General features: G+C 38.2%; 1 protein-coding gene across 10 annotated transcripts in view; it reads left to right on the top strand.

The window, feature by feature from the left end:
- ZMYM2 (zinc finger MYM-type containing 2) overlaps nucleotides 1-14,789 on the top strand; it is a 99,080-nt gene that overhangs the window by 24,634 nt on the left and 59,657 nt on the right. For all 10 annotated transcript variants that reach the window (XM_087756712.1, XM_087756703.1, XM_087756708.1 and 7 more), the window contains 3 exons: nucleotides 7,435-7,720; nucleotides 11,357-11,522; nucleotides 12,398-12,610. In XM_087756712.1, the coding sequence (XP_087612838.1) occupies nucleotides 7,435-7,720; nucleotides 11,357-11,522; nucleotides 12,398-12,610 (665 nt within the window). The remainder of the gene's footprint in view (nucleotides 1-7,434; nucleotides 7,721-11,356; nucleotides 11,523-12,397; nucleotides 12,611-14,789) is intronic.

The raw sequence follows: 14,789 nt of genomic DNA, 5'->3' as shown, positions 1-14,789 counted from the left end.
AGTGCCTTTGTTTTTCTTGAGGAAAGCGCATCTTAAGAAAATCAGCATGTGCTTTCCCTTAAACTACGGAACTTTTATTTTTGGTGTAATTAACAGAGAGACACCAGAATTTTGCCGGTATGAAGTCTGATAGGCTGGTACCATAGCAGTGCTGAAATAGATTGAGTACAGGGAGACTGGAGTAGTGGCTGGGAGTCCTTTTAGGGCCCTGATGAAAAAGACTCAGAAAGGAGGAAAAAATAGGTTTACTAGTGGATATGAGAGATGTATTTCAAGGTGTACATATATAGGATTTTTTTTATGTCTGTGGTCTTTGTATGTGAAAAATAAGAGCAGTAGGTTCAAAAGGAAGCAGGAAGGGCTGCCACAGGTAAAAGGGAAGGAGAAAAATACCAAACAAGAGGAATTAGAAAAAGAACTTGAGAAGAAGAAAGAAGAGGAGGAAAGAGGGAAGACAGCTGTAGTAGAAATGGCTTTTACACAAGACAAAGCCTGAAACACGGTAGGTGCGGATCATTTACAGGCTTTTGTACTTACAAAGATGTAAAGGAAAGGTTTTCAAGATATAAGTTTCAATTTTGTTCTTTTTCCCTGGAAGTTGCCCCCTTTTCTTCTAGAAAATCTTGTCAGTAGAAGTTAACCCTGCCTGTTAGAGACTTTGACAATATGACAGGAAGCAGAAACTGATGTGTTATAGCCTGGACAAGTGGTCTGTGCTGTGGGTGAGGAATTAGCTGACGGGCCGCACCCAGAGGGTGGTGGTAAATGGCTCTTTTTCAAACTGGCAACCCGTCACAAGTGGGGTCCCCCAGGGATCGATATTGGGCCCAGAGCTATTCAGTGTCTTCATAAGTGATCTGGATAACAGGATCAAGTGTAGCCTGATGAAGTTCGCAGATGACACCAAATTGAGTGGGGAAGTAGACACTCTGTAAGGGAGAGCCACCCTGCAGGAAGATCTGGATAGGCTGGAAGAGTGGGCTAACAAGAACCTTATGAGGTTTAACAAAGACAAGTGTAAGGTCTTGCACCTGGGAAAACATAATCCAGGAGTGCAGCTCAGACTGGGACCCACCTGGCTAGAGAGCAGCTCCGTGGAAAGGGACCTGGGGGTCCTGGTGCACAGGAAGCCCAACATGAGTGAACAGTGTGCTGCTGCGGCCAAGGAGGCCAATAGGATGCTGGGTTGCATCAAAAAGGGCATCACCAGCAGAGATAAAGAGGTCATTATCCCACTCTACTCAGCGCTTGTCAGGCCACACCTGGAATACTGTGTACAGTTCTGGTCCCTGTTATACAAAAAAGCTGTGGACAGGCTGGAGGGGGTCCAGAGAAGGGCCACCAAGATGATCAAGGGTCTGGGAAGCCTGCCGTATGAGGATAGGCTGAGAGAGCTGGGTTTGCTCAGCCTTGAGAAAAGGAGGCTTAGAGGTGATCTCATCACCACGTACCAGTACTTAAAGGGGAGGTATAAAGAAGATGGAGGCTCCTTTTCTACAAGGGGTCACATGGTGAGGACAAGGGGTAACGGGTACAAGTTACTCCCAGGGAGATTCCGATAGGACACGAGAGGTAAATTTTTCACCATGAGAACAGTCAATCATTGGAATAATCTCCCCAGGGAAGTGGTTGACTCCGCTATGCTGAACATGTTTAAGACTCAGCTGGACATGGTGCTGGGCCATCTCATCTAGATTGTGCTAGAAAGGTTGGCCCAGATGATCCTTGAGGTGCCTTCCAACCTGGTATTCTAGGATTCTATGATTTGATCTTAAATATGTTTAATATATTCTACAGAATTCCAGTCGAAGGTTGCTAAGGATAGATTCATCTTTTCTGGATCATTGGTATTCCATCTCTTCTGATTTCCAGGTTCCCAAAATGTTTCCAATGGACGTGGAGATTCCTGCCTACCGATTTAAGCCTATTTAAGCCTACTGATGATAAAAATGCTTTGATTTATATAATTTGAAGATCATGGATTGAAAAACACTGCTTATAGTTCAGAAATGGGATGTAAGAAGTTGGATAGCAAACTTTGTTTTCAGATACCACAACCTTCTTTAGGGATTTGCTAGTTAGCATTTGTTGAATGTCAAAACTTTGCAATAAGGACTGAACATACCAATTTACAGAGCGGTTTTGCAAATCTCAGAACTAGTCTGTTACCTAAAGCCATTCTAGCTTGCATCTTGGACAAGACCTGTTATTCATGTTTGCTTCCTATATAAAGGATTTGAAGCCTTGAAGATGCAAGCATGTATTTCCTGATACTTCTCTTCCCCGCGCGCCCCCCCCCCCCCCCCCCCCGTGACAAAGGAATTAGGACGTATGACATCTACATGTTGTTAGAAAAATCGTAGACCAAAATTGTTGATAATGAGGCTCTGGCAAATACATTATATGTATTTGTGTCAGAAATAGTGTGTCCAGCAGGACTAGAGAAGTGATCGTCCCCCTGCACTTGGCACTGGTGAGGCCGCACCTAGAGTACTGCGTTCAGTTTTGGACTCTCACTACAAGAAAAACATTGAGGTGCTGGAGCGTGTCCAAAGAAGAGCAACAAAGCTGGTGAAGGGTCTGAAGCACAAGTCTTCTGAGGAGTGGCTGAGGGAACTGGGGTTGTTTAGCCTGGAGAAGAGGAGGCTGAGGGGAGACCTTATTGCTTTCTACAACTACCTGAAAGGAGGTTGTAGCAAGGTGTGGGTCGGTCTCTTCTCCCAAGTAACAAGTGATAGGACAAGAGGAAATGGCCTCAAGTTGCACCAGGGGAGATTGAGATTGGATCTTAGGAAAACTTCCTTCACCGAAAGGGTGGTCAAGCATTGGACCAGGCTGCCCAGGGAAGTGGTTGAGTCTCCATCCCTGGAGGTATTTAAAAGATGTGTAGACATGATGCTTAGGGACATGGTTTAGTGGTGGACTTGGCAGTGCTAGGTTAATGGTTGGACTTGATGATCTTAAGGGTCTTTTCCAACCTAAATTATTCTATATGTGGTTTGGAAGATTTCTTCTGAATTGAATCAGTGTTAGTCTGTTCCCCCCAGCTAAGTGCCTCCACAGTGTGGGAAGCACTAGGTGCATAACAGAGAAACTTCTGTCCAACACATTAATTCACAATCTAATGTCCCCAGTAGGCATTGGAGTACATTTGATAGAATGGTTTGGTTTGGAAGGGATATTTGAAGATCATCTAGTTGTTGGACAGGGCAGGGACATCTTTGACTAGATCAGGTTGCTCAAAGCCCCATCCAACCTGACCTTGATCACTTCCAGTGATGGGGCATCCACAGTTTCTCTGAGCAACCTGTTCCAGTGTCCTGGCACCTTCATCGTAAAAAAAATTATTCCTCACGTCCAATCTAAATCTGCCCTCTTTCAGTTTAAAACTGTGGCCCCTTGCCCTGTCGCTACAGGTCGTGGTAAAAGGTACGTCTCCATGTTTCTTATATATATTTTTTATATATATATATATATAAAAATTTCAATATTTATATATTGGAAGGCCACAATAAGGTCTCCCCAGAGCCTTCTCTTCTCCAGGCTGAACAACACCAAATCTCTTTGCCTTTCTTCACTGGAGCGGTGTTCCAGCCTTCTGACATTTTTTGTGGCCCTCCGCTGGACCTGCTCTAGCAGGCCCATGTCTGTCCTGTATTGGGGACCCCAGAGGTGGATGCAGTACTCCAGGTGGGGTCTCACCAGAGCAGAGTAGAGGTGCAGAATCACCTTCCTCGACCTGCTGGCCACGCTTCTTTTGATGCAGTCCCGGATATGGTCGGCTTTCACATTGCCAGCTTGTGTCCAGTTTTTCACCCATCAGTATCCCCGAGTCCTCCTCTGCAGGGCTGCTCTCAATCCCTTCATCCCCCAGTTTGCATTGATACTGAGGATTGCCCTGACCCAGGTGAAAGACCTTGCACTTGGCCTTGTTGAGCTTCATGAGGTTCATGTGGGCCCATTCCTTAAGCCTATCAAGGTCTGTCTGTATGGCATCCTCTAGCTTATCAACTGCACCCCTCATCTTGGTGTTATCTGTAAACTCGCTGAGAGTGTGCTTAATCCCACTGTCTGTGTTGTTGATGAAAATATTAAATAGTATCAGCCTCAGTATGCACCCTTGGGACACACACCTCGTTACTGGTTTCCACTTGGACGTTGAGCCGTTAACGGTAATTCTTTGGACATAACCATCCAGACAGTTCCTTATCCATCAAATCCATATGTCTTGAATTTAGCAGCAAGAATGTTGTTGGGGACCATATGAAAGGTCTTGGAGAAGTCCAGGTAGATGAATGGAAGTCCATGTAGATGAGTTTCAGATGCTTTTGGACTGGAACTTAGGTTTTGTTTCTCTGAATGGAGTCTAGTTTTTATGCATCAAAACTGTTCCAAAAACAGAACCAACACCTTGTAAATTGAGGATGCAGTTCAGAATTGCACTGATCTGAACCAGATCATTAATGCATGTGTAGCTGAATATGTTTCAAGAGCTGCCTACCTCTGTAAAACTTTGTTACTGTCTTCTTCCCCACCTCTGCCCCAAGTTGTGCTAATACAGGTTTTTTTCAGCTTTTTTAAAAGGCATCATTTCATTGAGCCATTTCTGCAAGATGGCTCCACAAATAAATGTATTGGTGCCAATGAGAGTAAGGAATAATTTTATAGCAGTTTAGAGCAGGAATGAGTGCGAAAGAATGGGAACACCCTGAACACCCATTATAGTAAGAAGAAATTGAACATGAAACCGTACCGTCTCATAAACTTGGCCATTAAAGAATTGCAGCTAGGAACCTGAAGGATGAAAACATAAGGGCAGTGAGGCATGGAAACTCACCAGGAGTCAACTAAGGAAGTGTGATACACCTTCTCAGTTCAAGGACATGAAAAACAGATTTTACAGATTCTTTTTAGAGAATATAAAGTGGAGGAGGCAATGTGGTTAGAAAGTGAGATGTGAAGAAAAGTCACAATCTAAAAATTAATGTCTACAAAGGTGTGATGTGGAAGAAGTGAAAGCAAAAAAAAAAAGGAGAGGCAAGAAGATCTTTAGATGTTCTTGTGGTATGTTTGTGGAAGGAGAAATGCAACAAAATGTCAATTAAGGGAGGCTGTCTGAAGCCTTAGGATACTAAGGAAAGATTGAAATAATCTTAATGAGGTACTAGGAAGTCATGGTAAAAGTTTGAAACCCAAATGAACCTAGCAAAATCAAGTTTTTGTGAGTGGCAGTTGAGCGCTACAGGAATTACAAATGGATGTAACTTTACTGGACATGCTACGTATTCCTGATAAGCGATACAGTGTGCTCCCACTTGAAACCTATGAGAAAAGAGGAGAATCTCAAAATATTTTGAGATGTTAAGGTGCTACCAGGATATAAATATATCTGAGGTAGTAGATATAGTATAGAAAAGTTTGAAGAGGGCGCTCAAGTGAATTTTAACTTCATGCACTGTGGTAACGTATCTTAGTTTGTCAGTATGGATACTCATGCCTTCAAAGGTTGACTTCTTTAATGGTTTAGAGAGGAATGTGTTTTGTTCTGTTTCCTTTCCACCTTTCTCTCACCCCTTTGTTCCAGCTCTTCTGTTTACCCTCAAGCATTACAATGGGTAAATTTCCAACTTGCCTTGCATGTCTGAGAAATAGGATATCCTTGACAGCTACCAAGTCACACCAGAAAATGATATTCTACTTGCTAAGGAATGTTTGTTGCTGTAACAAGGGTTCTTGGAACTTTGTCCCTAAAATTAATTTTAAAACTACGCAGCAGAATAAGTTGTTAATAAAACCCTCTTGGGGATAAGAGAGGACTTTAGAAAATAGTGTGAGGAAAGGGTGCCTTCTATTTAATGTATGATTACGGACCAAGATAATGTCCCTTAAGAATAAGGTATGGGCAATTACTGAATTCTGTAGGTTAAGGTTTTTGTTATCTGAAGTTATAGAATTTAAAATAACCTTTCTTATATTTGGTTGTTAATGCTAGTTGTAGTAACACTCCGGGAATACAGTGAGATACTGCAGTAAGATATTCAAGGCTTAGTATTTTTATTTATTTGCAGTAAATGCTGTGTTTATTCTTTACTTAAAAGTAGTAGCACAAGTACTACCAAATACAGTAATATTTATGCAGGTGTTTACTGTTCAGCAAGAAACAGTGAAGTACTGTTCTAGATGCTGGGAATAAAAAGCTTGAAAGGTAAGTCCCAAGTGCTGTGACAGTATTTGGGATAGCTGACACATACTATTGAAAATGTGTGTAAATGTTTTTTTGTAATGCAAAGAAGCTGCTATTCAGGTTTTAATTCATGCTTAAGTAATGTATCATTCTTGGTATTCTTCAGAAGCTCAACGTTCCTAAATTCTGGTGATATTATTTAAAATGAAAGCTTAAATTCCAGAGAAAAGCCTAGAAATTACATTTTATTGGCAGATTCCCCCCCCCCCCCCCCAACTGGATATTCTGCACCAAACCAAGATACTGAGCATGTAATTTAACAGAAGCATGTGATCTTTCTAGACTTATTTCTGTTGGATAAAGCATTTTACTTAAGTTCTTGTTATGCAGGTTACTCTGTAGCATGTTGTGCTACAAAAGTTTGGGCAAAAATGACTTCATTCCATAGTACTCTGTTGTCCAAAAATACAGATGGAAGACTAGTGGAGTCTGGAACACAGGGACATGGATTTGTGTATTGCCAGAACTTAATGAAATATTATTTTCTAGATTCATTGATTTCTACTGAGGAAGACTTGGAACTCTCATGACTTTGCCAGTTTGCACATTAAATGGTATTCATTGCATTGAAAAGGTTATTGAGAAAAACAGGAACTCTTACAGGAATCAGTGATGTAGATGCAGATCCCAGATGTGGAGCCACTGTGCTTCACTCTCTGCAGTATGGTTCTTTGGCTGCAGGCTGGGCTAGGAAACTAGTATGGGGAACCCCAGCCCTAGGGTTTATCACGGAGGCTGGACTCATGAACTTTTACAGATGCTTGTTAAAGCCTTACAACAAAATAGTCGTGTTCTTACAAATTTGTGGAGTTTGTCTCAAACCTTAGTTTAGAAATTCCATGTTCTCTGTTGTTTTTTCTTTTTTTTTTTTTAATTACAGTTTTGTTTTCCTGAAGATAATATTGCCAGTTTGCAAACCCTGTGCAAGTGAATTGAGGTCTGCAAAACTTGTCACTACATGTAGGATGGGACCATCCTGAAATTTGTTCATGTTCTGAAGCTTTGTAACAATGGAGAATGATACCATCAAACAGGATTTTACTTTAAACTTGAATTTCTAAAATACCATCTATCTTCTGTTAATTTTCAGTTCCAACAGAAAAATTATTTTATGATCATATATCTGAATATTATTCTCTATATATGTACATGCCTGTTCACTTTTATGTTTATTTGTTTTTGTCTTGAAGATTCTTGGATATCCCAGTCAGCTTCCTTCCCTAGGAATCAGAAGCAACCAGGTGTGGATTCCTTGTCACCAGTAGCATCACTTCCTAAACAGATTTTCCAGCCTTCTGCCCAGCAGCAGCCTTCTAAACAGGTTAAAGTCACATGTGCAAACTGCAAAAAGCCTTTACAAAAGGGACAGACTGCATATCAGCGAAAAGGATCAGCTCACCTTTTTTGTTCTACTACCTGCCTCTCATCATTCTCACACAAACCCGCTCCAAAGAAACTTTGTGTTATGTGCAGAAAGTAAGAGATTTTTAAATTTTGTTTCATATTAGCAGCTAAATCCAGTAATTCTTGAGATTCTCATGCATGTATGAGAATTACTCTGTTAATGATATAAAATTGAACAAGTACTTTATATAGTGTCACTTCAATGTTGTTTGGAAATATCGAATTCAATGTGTCTGCTATAACAAAACAAAAAGTCTACCAGCTTTTGATTTTGGAGTATGGCACATTGTTTCCATGAAAGCCAATACACTAAAAATTACTGTGTGGGGTTTTTTTGGGGTTGTTGGGGGGTTTTTTTGTTTGGTTTTGGGTGTTGGGGTTTGTTTTGTTTTGTTTTTTAAGGAACAAGGTGTCCAAGTTATAATATATCCTGTGACAAGATACATTTTTTTATATCTGAAGTCCTTTATGAAAAAAAGGGGGACCTTGTGTTGTATAGAAAGACTTCATTTTGATAGATGAAGATATATATCAAGAGGCTTAAAAGGAGAAACTGATACTTGCAAGAAGCTGGAAGAAATTTGGGAGCTTTTCCACTGTTGGCAGTGTGGGGAGAGGAGAAGCCTTAGACTTTCCCCGTAGTTAGGGGCAACTGTGGCAACTTTTGAAGCTCAAGATACCTTAAGTCGGCAGTACAGAGGCAATGACAAGCATACCTAGAAGTGGCTTATTCTAAATTATTGGTTAGGTTTGACTTGTTATTTTTCCTTATTTCCCAAACACAAAATTGCCAAAGAGAAGTTTTCCATACTTGTACTATTGTAGTGTTAGGTGTACAAAATACCTGTACTATCTTTTTCTTTCAGTGTCCTGATTACTGAGATACTTGCACTTATTCGTATTTTTTCAGTAAAGTCTCAATCCAGTACACCCTGCATTGACACTGGTTAAATGATGAATTCTTGCTGAAATAAAGAAGGTTTGCAGTAAAGACTGCCTTCGTTAATGTATATTTTGGAGAGGGTGATCTTTGCTCCATCACAGATTTAAACTAGTTAAAAAGTTTTACTTCAGTATGCAGTGTGGTGGATTAATGGCTTGTATTCAGACATAAGCTACTGATCTGAGTATAACCCCCCCCCCCCCCCCCCGCCCTGCCTCTTGAGACTCAGTAAAAATAAGCTATAGAAAGTATTGATATCCTGTGTATTCATACCTTCTTGGTACGCTGAAAACCTAGATTTAACATATTTTAGTGTTTTTTTTAAATACACATAAAAGCTCAAATTCTCTCAACCCTTGCCCCTGCAGAGCTAGTTAAAAGCACTCTGTACTCTTTTTGTTGGCTTGTACGTGTTTATAAACTACTTTTATAAGTAATCTGGTGACTACCATATTCAGCTAGCTGTATAAAGATTAGATTAATCTTTTTATTTCTGACTGAAATCTTGAAAATTCATGGCTAAATCTGTCTCTCTTGCAACTTTGGAGATATTTATCTGTGTATTGTAAGAGGCTACATATAAAACTGCCCTAAATGAAAAGGCTTTATTTTTGAATGATAAGGGAAATACCTTATTTCTAGCTTTTGGGATTACTTAAAATAGTTTGTTTAGTGTATTTGATTTCTAGAGAACCTCTGTGAAGTCACCTTTGACAGTTATTGTGGTGGTGTTGGTCTTTGCTCTTCCACTAGTATGCAGTTGCTTACTCAATCGCAGTTGAATAGAAGGCAGTATATACATGAAATTGTTCCTCTGCAGCATGGCTTCATTGTGAAGCCCAATCTTATCCAGCCTTTTTTTGCTTCATTGCCAAAATTTTGCTACCTGGTGGTAGCAAACCACGTAGTCTTTGCTCCATACTTGCTTCTGTGTTCTTTTCCTACTAAAGCTAACATAACGTTGTCAGATTGCAGTTCAGTGAAAGGATAAGGGAACTCCAGCAGATCTTGAATGTAGGTGGGATAGATGATAATAGTTGATATGTCATAGGTCAGACTTTCAGAGGTAATGCTCAGATTTATCTTTAAATATGTAGATTACTTTAAGGGGAAAAAGTGAAGCCCACAATAACTGTATAAAAAATTGTATAACCCCATCTGAAAAGTCAGAACTCTTACATATTTTATTGTAAACCACTTTTCTAGCACTCTTCTGAACCTTTGTAACTACATAAAGTAGGAATTATTATAAGAAGGAAAGTATAGGAAATACCTGGCATTCTCCTTAGCGTTTAGAATTTTTATTGACTTGTGTTACTCTTTTTGACTTCACACTTGTGTCCTTTGATACAAGTTAATACGTGTTTTAATACAAGTTAATAGTATTTATAAGTGGAATCCAGTCAGAAACTGTAAACTCCTCAGGGCAGGAGCTCTGGCTTTGTTTTGCAGAACAGAAGTGATAACACTCCCCAGCACAAATCCTTATAGCTTGCCAAAGGGCAAGCCAAAATCTGCTGACTTGCCTTTGATGGAAGAAGGCAGACTTGCAAGTGCTAATATCTGGGGCGGTACAAGTTTATTTTCAAGGGACTCTGTCTGGGAAAGCATACAGCATTTTGCCAATGTTTTCCACTCATCCTAGTTTTAGGGCTCCTAGGTATGAGTGTCTGGAGCATGTCTTTTCCAACTGATGATCCGTCCTGATGTGAATAGAGATCCAGATGTGCCCAATCAATTTTTTTATTTTCAGCCCAATAGAATTTCCTGTATGTCAGTAATACTTTTTTTACTTAGAGGGCAAAGGGGAAGGTTTTTATTTCTTCTCGCTTACTGCTTCTAATTTATGGTATGTGATAGTTTGGGATTAAGAGTGAAACTACCTTAGAAATGACCTTAGAAGTTTGGGAGACCTGATTACAAAGGTGCACTGACAAGCATGATATTAGTGACTTTTAAGTTTGCAGCATGTGCAGCATACAACTGAAAATCAAGGAAGTCTAGAATTAACTTCAGTGAAAAACAGTGTAAGTCAGTTTGGTTAGAAGAAGGTTTGTTCTATTTTAAATTAATTTTATTGATGGTCACTTGTCTGGTTTAATGCATTAAATTGGTGTAGTTTCGTGGGCAACTGCATGAACTGTTCAGATGCTTTGGAACTTCAAAGTAATGATGGAATTAACATATATTTTAAATTATAAAACTTCTAAGCAAGTTCGTGGTAGAGTTTTAAGCTTTTTTGTTATAAGTATGAGAAAACAACCTTTTCTCCTCCCCTCATCCTGTCCTGAGATTAATACTGGAAATGGTGGAGTTATATACAAATAAAGATCTTTCTTGCCTTTTACTATAAATCTGAAATTTTTGTATGAAACTTAAGTATAGCTTTTGTGTAAAGTTGCAAAAGGACTAGTTTAAATTTGCTGTGTTAATTTTTTGTAGAAGATCGAGTTTGCCACAGCTGGTACCTAATGGTGCATTAATGTCACTTAGTTCTAGAATAAGGTAATGGGGAAAAAAATAAATCCAATCCAAACAAAAAAAAAAAAAAAGGTTTTTACACAGGCAAGACATTGGACTTGCAGTAGTTGTAAAAATATTACTAAACTTAGTGTTTGACACGTGACTGACAACTGTACATCCACAAAACTTGTTTGAAATATAAGCATTAGAAGGATGACTATTACTAGATGTAAAGTGTTCCTGTTTAAATACATACATGTATTTATACACAAGCACACTAGAGGGTTTTTTTTGTCTTTCAGAGATATAACAACAATGAAAGGTACCATTGTTGCTCAAGTTGATTCAAGTGAGTCTTTCCAGGAGTTTTGCAGTACGTCATGTTTATCCTTCTATGAAGATAAACAGAATCCCTCAAAAGGAGTTTTGAATAAATCAAGATGCACTATCTGTGGTAAACTAACTGAGGTCTGGTTGACTGGTGTTTTTTTTTTTTTTCTTATCTTTCTCAGTAATGACAATATTAATTAATATTCTGAAATAAGAGAACTGAAAATAAGGAAATTTTAAAATATGATTCAGTATTTTCATATGCAGATATTAAGATATGCAGGCTTAATATTCTTGAAGAGCTACTGAAGGAGGTTAATATTTGATTTTTATTTCAGAAACTTCAAGTGCCTTTTGCTGATATCTTGTAGCTACTGTCAACAATTTTCATTAGGCATGGAATCTTGTAATTATAACCCAGATCTCCCACGTAGAAGAATTGCTGTTGAAAAAAGTCAAGATTTACTCTATTTACTTTATTTTTACTGTATATTTTGAAAGATTATGCAAGTGTTTTTAGATATATGTAGAATGTATGTAATTTTAAATTCTCATTAATGTATTAATTGACAGTTAATACGTTAATTGACATTAATGTATTAATTGATGGCAGTACTGGGCCCACCATAGTTCAGGATACTACTTTACACAATGTATGTGTCTAGCCAGTCTTTATATGCCATGTTGTTAGCCTGCAAATTGAGTATTTTTATAAAATGGCATAAATTGACCTTCTGCTCTAATATGCAACTTTTACATCCTTCCCTGTGATCTTTGCTTCTAGGCTACAAGAACAAATGGGTCCAAGTTTTTTTCTAGAACTTTGGAGACAACAGAAACAGCAATTTCTGTTTTGATATTTCATGGTCATTTCAATCATCCCTGTTCTTAAATAGTGAGCTAGTGTAATCTGGTTTTAGTTATTGTACTTGAATGTAAGACTTTTGGGTTGTCTAGTAGTTTCAGGCGACTTTATGCTTGTGTGGTGATAGAATGCCTTTTTTATTTTTTAGATTCGTCATGAAGTTAGCTTTAAAAATATGACTCATAAGCTGTGCAGTGACCATTGCTTCAATAGATACAGGATGGCAAATGGTTTAATAATGAATTGCTGTGAGCATTGCGGGGAGTATTTGCCCAGTAAAGGAGCTGGAAACAATATTCTTACTATTGATGGTCAGCAGAAAAGATTCTGTTGTCAGAACTGCGTTGGTGAATACAAGCAGGTAATTGCTTCTTTACCTATAAATTAAGGAATATTAATGTTTGTTTAATTTTAAATTTATCCTGTTATTCATAACATGGTTTTACTTCTCATTAGAAGTCTTAAGTAACAGACTTTTAAAAATGAAATCGATTCCACTGAGGGCAGAGTAGCCAGAATGGACCTTCTACTACTGGCTTTTTTTTGATGTTTCTGTAATAGCAATACCTATTTGTTATTAATGAAAATATCATTAAAATTTAAACTTTCTGTTAATAATTTCGATTTCTTTCTAATGGATGTATCAGAAGTGTATCGATAGCAAGTCCAACACACAAGCTTACTGGTCCTTAAGTGATATTCTTTTTTAGATATAAAAGCTCACTTGTATGCAATTGAAACAGTAAAAAATGTGCAGAGCATACAGATTGGACATTGCTGTGAGAATGCTCTAACTGATTGCTCGTTGGCTCTGTACCTGTACTATGTCTAATCTCCTTCACTGTACGGGATAGGATTTCAAACTTTATTGTTACTTTCATCCTTCCACATGTTAAATTTTGTGCTTTTATTTTCTTTACTTGGTTTGGTTTTTATTTATTCTTAAGACCATTAAGATAGTAATAATTGTTGTGGTTAAAAGTAATTCCAAATCAAGAAACCTGATCCTGATGTCTTTTACATATTACAGAGCCAGCTTAGCTCTGAACCATTGCTAATGCTGGCTGGAAGGTTTAAATGTTAATCACAGTATTTATGGTATAATAGGATAGCTCTGAAATATTAAATATTTTGGAGGCGGATATGCAATTTGGGGATTTTTTTTTTTCTTTGGGTTTTTTTGCTTGGTACGTTCCGCTCTGAGTTTGTAGGGATAGTGTTATGAGATATATGAAAGTACTATTTTACTAGCAAGAAATTTCTTTATCTGATTTTTGAAGTTCACACTTGAATATGTGAGTGGCCCCAGTGCTGCACATTGCTTTGGGTTCTTTCTTCATCTCTTTCCATTTTGAAGAAACCAATGATTCAAGAGAAAAGGGACTGCAGTGCTGAATGTTTTTAAGTTCTTTAATGTTGCATCATGTATGTTTTTGTATTTTCTCTTTGGACATTCGGTTTTGATACTTTTGGGGATGGCTGTTCTTGTGTATATGCAATGTGCAAACAGCAAATCTGGAAAGTGCATATGTAAACAGCGTAACTGAAAACGTAACATAAGCGTTATTCTTTTGTCACAGCTATACCAAAAGGGACAGGATAGGTTTCCAAGATACTAAAAACATAGTCATACCCAGAAGCCATGGAAAGACTTGAAGAAACGTTGAATACTGTCTCTCGAAGAAACAAAAAGGCATGAGATTAACTTTGAACTTGAGACATTCCCACACAACCAGTATAACATGCACTACACATGGAATTATGAAATGAACGTGGAATTTTGAGAGATCGAATGATAAATCTGTACTTAACTCTCATTGCAGACTGTACTCTATTTGTTCAGATATTTTTGTATTTTGTGTTTAGATATGTATTTGAGAATGAGAAGGATATGGGTAGCAAGTTGTATGTTCTGGTTTGATGTGGGGCGGAGGAGCAGTTTGCAGTACCAGGAATCTTCACAAGTAGTATCGGGAATTGTGCATTATTGTGAGGATCCTTAAGAGAACCTTTAAAATTGAGATGCATTGTTTTGGTGCATTCAGTTCTGACAGCAGACTCTATTCAAGCAAGTTCTTAAATCTTTTGTGGAAATATTTGGTACTGGGGAACTGTAATAGGCTGTGAGAAGCTTAATTCTAGTGGTCATGTGCATCTGGTTTGGAGTGGTGATTAAGTGTAATTCTTAACTGGTAGGTTTCAAATGTTCCTGGAGTATGGGGGGTTTGGGGTATTTTTGATATTAAGAGAAACTCAAACTATAAAATTAGGAGTTTTTTGGTGTATGTTGTTGTAGGTGCCAAAGTTGCTCAGGACACAATTATTTGAGAATATTTAGTTGCCTAGCAGGATTTATTTAGGTTTGAACTTCCATTTGCATTAAGGGTTTTTGAACTGAATGTATTGAAGGAATTCTGTTTTTATAAAAGGAGTCTAGACTTTGGAAAATGTCACTGACAACTCATTGGGCCACAACTCGTAAATTGGAGGTTGCTTTATTCAGTCGTGACAATGTTTTGGAAACTTTTTATTAGATCTTG

Source organism: Nipponia nippon, unplaced genomic scaffold (assembly GCF_047370975.1).
Source record: "Nipponia nippon isolate SJK-2023a ecotype South Korea unplaced genomic scaffold, ASM4737097v1 scaffold_2, whole genome shotgun sequence".
Lineage (NCBI taxonomy): Eukaryota > Metazoa > Chordata > Aves > Pelecaniformes > Threskiornithidae > Nipponia > Nipponia nippon.
The sequence above is the reverse complement of the archived record's forward strand: the minus strand, read 5'-3'. Positions and strand labels throughout refer to the sequence as shown.